Source organism: Orycteropus afer, unplaced genomic scaffold (genome assembly GCF_000298275.1).
Source record: "Orycteropus afer afer isolate SDZICR_OR568_19922 unplaced genomic scaffold, OryAfe1.0 scaffold00024, whole genome shotgun sequence".
NCBI classification, from domain to species: domain Eukaryota; kingdom Metazoa; phylum Chordata; class Mammalia; order Tubulidentata; family Orycteropodidae; genus Orycteropus; species Orycteropus afer.
This window is the reverse complement of record NW_006921611.1, coordinates 13,688,072-13,693,763: the sequence shown is the minus strand read 5'-3', so window position 1 is coordinate 13,693,763 and position 5,692 is coordinate 13,688,072. Positions and strand designations below refer to the sequence as shown.

Genomic DNA, 5,692 nt, shown 5'->3' with positions numbered 1-5,692 from the left:
GACCAGCAAAAGTCCACAGCTCAGCCCACCTTTCTCTTCACCTTCTCCGTTTGTTCCCTAGCCACCGTGCACAGTCCGTGCAGTCCCTGGCTAGCAGGGTGATTTTTAGGTTAATTTTTAGGTCCTACCACCACTTGGGAATGTCCAAGCTGTCTGTGCCGTCAGGGGTGTTCAGGTCCCTGCCAGACCGCAGCTCCATATGTCTCCTTTTTTGGTATTTTCGTGCAAATTCTTCTGCTAGTTGGGGTTTAGTCCACTTCTGTATCCTTTCCTTCAAGGCTCAGGGGTCCAGGATTATCTTCTGTGTCTGTGTTAATTGGTTTCCCTTTTCTTTGTTGAAGAGGATCTGTGCAGTCTTTCTGCCTAGTCTGCCATCTTGCCGGTCCAGATCCCAAGGCTACAAATCTTTACAGTAGTAAGCTGGTTCATCTTTCTTTCATGGAGCAGCTGGTGGGTTTGAACCACTGACCTTTAAGTTAGCAACGAAATGCCTTAACCACTATCCCACCAGAGCTCCTTTTGAGCAGCTACTAAACCAAAACCAAACAAAACTCACTGCCATCGAGTTAATTCCGACTCATAGCAACCCCCTTTGGGTTTCTGAGATGGTAAATCTTTACAGAAGTAGATTGCCCAGTCTTCCTTCTGTGGAGTGCCTGGTAGGTTTGAACTGCCAACCTTAGGCACCATGCATGCCACCAGAGCACCAGTGTAACTCAAGTCCATCACTAGTCACCTCCTTATGTTCACACATACTTACTTGGCTACCCACTTTTTTTTTTTTTTCCAGGTTTATATCCAGCCTCCCAGATTATAATTTTGCTAACTGGATTACATGTATTCTTGCTAGCTGGATTATTACAGCCTCTGTTGGTTTTTCCTCTGGATCTCTTTTTAAGCATAGCAGAACACTGCTAAGGCTATAAAATAAGTTTCTGCTAGTGAGCTCTGGTAGCATAGTGGCTAAGGCACTTGACTGCTAACCAGAAGGCTGGCGGTTCAAACCCACCAGTCACTCCTCGGAAGGAAGATGGGGCAATCTGCTTCTGTAGTGATAATGCCTCGGAAACCCAAGGAGGGGTCGCTATGAGTCGGGTCCGACTCGACAGCACGTAACAACAACAACAACAACATTGTATCATGTAAATAGTTTTCTGGTTACTAACTCTGAAAACGGTATACCCCAGTAGAGAGTTCTAGTGCCTTTTCAGAGATGACTATGTGAGGAGAGATTTAGTCCAGAAGGGATCCCCAGAATATGCCCAGAGGAACAGGCAATCAAGATTACTGTCCTACTGTAAAAAATCCAACTTGCCCAGGACATTATAGCATTACATTTTTAAGATTTTATTTTTTTAATATAAGATTTAGGTACACATTCATTTTGAGTGGATTAAAATCAATCTAAATTTTAAGAAGATGTTCATGGAGCATATACAGATTTCATATTTAATATCATTTTATTTCTGTATATCCTTTTGACCACAGAATAGGAGCACAAAACCTGACAGACTTAGGACAGCAGATCATAGGTTTAAATCCGAAATGATCAGAACTTTTACTTTTATCTTTCTCCATGTTCTTTTGTAAACATTGAAAAGATGTGACCCACATAGGCATTATACTTTCATAGCCCATTAAAACCACCATGTTGAACTTAAAGACATAATATTTTAATTATCTTTCTCAACCATCTGTCTTCTACTTTTGGCTAAAACTACTGTACAGAATTTATGTTTTGAGACTCTCACTGGTTTTTAGCATGTTCACTCTTTCAAAACATGTCCTCTTTCCTTTTAATCATATAACCTGGAAAAGGATGCACAGAGAAGAGGAGATCCAACCAATGCATTTAAGTGACTAGCAGGATAAAGATAAGCCTAAGAAAGAAGTAAAAGTCCTAGATTTCTATTTGCTTTCTTGTTGGTGTTTTACAGAGATCCATTTACTAATCTGTTTTTAACCCATTTGTCATTTGCCTTAAACTTTTAAACTTTAATTGCCTGGGAAGACTACAGGCTTTTGACAGCTCATCAGGATGGGTTTCACTGTGAAAAGCTCTACACGTGTCCCCCGCTGATGATTCCCTGCTTTATCATTCCATGTAACATGTTTCTTCCTCTCCTGTGTGCTCTATTACATGCACTGACTCATTTTCTTTGGTGCTGTAATAGATTACTACTCAGACATGTCTAATCTCACTAAGAATTCTGAGTCAGAGAATATGAGACCATCTGCTATTTTAGGAATAAATGTACTGTGTCAATGTCATGATGTTGTCATTATTATATGCCATGGAGTCGGACCCGACTCATAGCGACCCCTCTTTGGGTTTCCGAGGCAGTATCACTACAGAAGTAGATTGCCCAACCTTCCTTCTGAGGAGTGGCTGGTGGGTTTGAACTGCCAGCCTTCTGGTAAGCAGTCAAGTAGCTTAGGCACTATGCTACCCTAGGTATTCTAATATAGCAGATTATTCTTAATTATTCTGATGGCACAGATTGTTTACAAGTATGGAATTAAAAACAAAATACCTCATTAAAATAAGAGATCAACTATGAGAATCAGGTACCTTGCTAATTATTTTCTCTAAGGTCTCAAAGATATCCTATTTGTTGACTGTAACATTAAACTACAGTGAGGTCACACGCTCAGAATGGTTACTGAACAGTCTTCCAACGGTTTTTTCCAAATGTGTTAAACAAGAACTTACCATGAACTTTGTTTCACCCTTTGACAAAGTGTCTGTAATAAAATGGACCTTTTGTAACTGCTCCACAACTCGATGTAACAGTTTTGGCTGTAGAATTATAATTAGGGAATAAGATAAAGAGCAATTACTCTGTTATAAGGCAAGAAAATACTTTTAACATGATTTTTCTGATTATCTATGGTGAATTCCCGGTTTTCTTACGTTCCCGGTTTTCTTACGTTCTGAGTAAGTACTTTCTTCCTCTTACAGAAAATTCATCTTAACAAAGAAATGTATTTTTAGAAACCACAGTTTCTGACTAATAGCATACCTCAAAACAAACATCATTTATATTTATCAGTTTCATTAAGTCTGAGAGTTAGCTGGTAAATATGTGAAAGTATATAATCCAAAATAAAAAACGGTGTGCCCTTGTGGGCTTTCTATTAATAGAGATACAGTTTCATAATACTATGATTTTTAATAGAAAAGTATTCTTTTAATGAATAAGTATTATGCTGAGTGCTTCCAAAATATCTGTGCTGGATAGTAAATAATTCTGGAAATGCCTTACTAAATTTCATTTCTTTCAAATATAAGACTGTCCTCTCACTCCCTTGGGGGTAAATGTGCATCCCTTACAATAACTTACTTTGCCTTTCATAGAATTCAATCAGTACCAAACACTTCAACTGACTTTTCAGAAAGATGTAAACAAAAACTGATTCTGAAAATATCCAATTGCCACTTATAACATGATATTCACTGCTGTGAGAAACTGATCACATTTGATTATAGGTTCTGAGGCACCTGTTTGGCTGACTCAGAGGTAAAGCTTGGATGGGTTAGAAGAACATCCATGTCGCCACTGGACTCTGCACCTAAGAAAACAAAGGATATGTATTAAATTCTCCATGTACATTTACCACTTAGGCAAACATAGGACCAAAGTGATGACACACATGGAAGAGCCTTACTTCTTATAGCCTAACTTTCTAGGTCACTGTGCTTCATATTCAGAATTAGTTAAAAGATTTCAATTTTCTGTCCAACTATTCAGGTGCATAGATGTAGACAGCAGAATCTGGGATAACAACAGTAATTGGTATTAGATATACATTGCATACAGTTAATTAATTTAATGTATCAAATAACTGAGTACCTAAGTACTCAATACTGAATAAAGACAATGTTTCAAAATTGCTTTCAAATGCATCTATAAACAACTGTATGTCTAAAAATCTCAAAACAACTCACTCTGTAAAGGTTAATCAAAACCAAAACTCACTGCCATCGAGCTGAATCCGACTCACAGTGATCCCTCCTTGGGTTTCTGAGGCGGTATCACTATGGGAATAGATTGCCCAACCTTCCTTCTGAGGAGTGTATGGTAGGTTTGAACCACCAGCCTTCTGGTTAGCAGTCATGTGCCTTAGGCACTACGCCACCAGAGCTCCCAAACATTAATCAGGAAACTCATTTCTATTCTTATGACTCAACTGATTTACTAAATATTGGTAAAACTTACTATTCTGATATCATGGATAAGGATAAAGTAGTTTGTCATGGCTTCCGGATTTGGTTTTGATTTTCACTCTACCATCACATAACTTCAAGAAAGTTACACACAGCTGATCAAACCTGTCTTTTACCACATACCATGAAATTTAGTTTCCATTTAGGGAGATTTTTTTTCCACTTTTATTATTATTATTATTACAAATGAGAACTGTAAATTCCTCTAGACTTCAGTTTCCTTATCTATAAATGTCTAAAAACTACTTCATACACTATCTTATGTCTAAATAATAACGTAAAATGTAAAAACGTAACGTAATGTAATGTAAAATTACATCTAGCATAGTCCTTTAGATATAATCCTCTATCTCCTCTTTTGTCATTTTTTTTTCTTTTTTAAAAGACTCTGTCTTAAAAACCTAACCATTTTTGTCATTCTGACTCATAGCAATCCTACTATACCAGAGTAGAGATGCCCAATATGGTTTCTGAGGCTATATATTTTTACTGAAGCAGACTGCCACATCTTTCTCCAGCAGAGTGGCTGGTGGGTTAAGTGATGTGAGTGAAAGTTTGTAGAGAAATTTAAATTTTACAGAAAACTTAAGCAGAGAGTCCAGAGTTCCCATATACCTCTTCATCTCCCCCACTGCCCTCCTCCCCTCCCTTGTCCCATTTCTCCTATTACTAACACCTTAGATTAGTGTGCTATATTTGTTATAAATGAACTAACATTGATATGTCATAGTTAACTAAAGTCTAAAGTTTACAATGGAGCCCCTGAGTGGCACAAATGGTTAAGTGTTCAACTACTAGCCGAGAGATTGGCCACTCAAACCATCTAGACACACTTCAGAAGACAAGCCTGGTGATACGCTTCCGAAAGGTCACAGCCTTGAAAACCCTATGGAACCGGTCTACTCTGGATGAGTGGAGTTGCCACGAGTTGGAATCAACTCGAAGACAATTAACAAAGTTAACAGTTCTATGGGTTTTGACAAATGTGTGATGTCATGTATCCACCATTACATTATCATAGAGAATACACTGTCCTAAAAATCCCCCATGCTCTACACCTAGTCATCTCTCTCTCTCCCCCCCTGTGGTAGTTATGTTTGTGTGTCAACTTGGCTGGGCCTGGTTGAGTGGCTGGGCAGCTGGTGGTAGTTATTCCCCGTGATAAGACTGGCAATCAACTCCATGGTGGGATCTACCACAAGCAGCTGAGTAGCTGCCTTTGGGATGTGGCTTCCTGTATAGAAGGAGAAGCCTTGGGAATGGTCTCTAGCCTATGGCACACTTGGACCCTGTATGTAGCCATGTCGTTGCTCAGCAGCCTGCTATGCTCTGCCGACCTTGGGACTTACAATGGACTTAGTTAATGGCCTGCTGTGTGGTTTGGTAACATCGGGACTGCGCCTTTTTACTTGTCAACCTTGGGGCTTCTCAGCCTCAGCAGCCAGCAGCTGTCTGAGTGAAGAA

At 39.1% G+C, this 5,692-nt stretch overlaps 1 protein-coding gene across 1 annotated transcript in view; it reads right to left on the bottom strand.

The window, feature by feature from the left end:
- The window catches only part of POLB (DNA polymerase beta), a 51,308-nt gene that overhangs the window by 9,471 nt on the left and 36,145 nt on the right, over positions 1-5,692 (bottom strand). Inside the window, exons 10-11 of the mRNA XM_007935028.2 lie at positions 3,503-3,573; positions 2,714-2,800 (exon numbers count right to left, since the gene is read on the bottom strand). Coding sequence (XP_007933219.1) covers positions 2,714-2,800; positions 3,503-3,573 — 158 coding nt within the window. The remainder of the gene's footprint in view (positions 1-2,713; positions 2,801-3,502; positions 3,574-5,692) is intronic.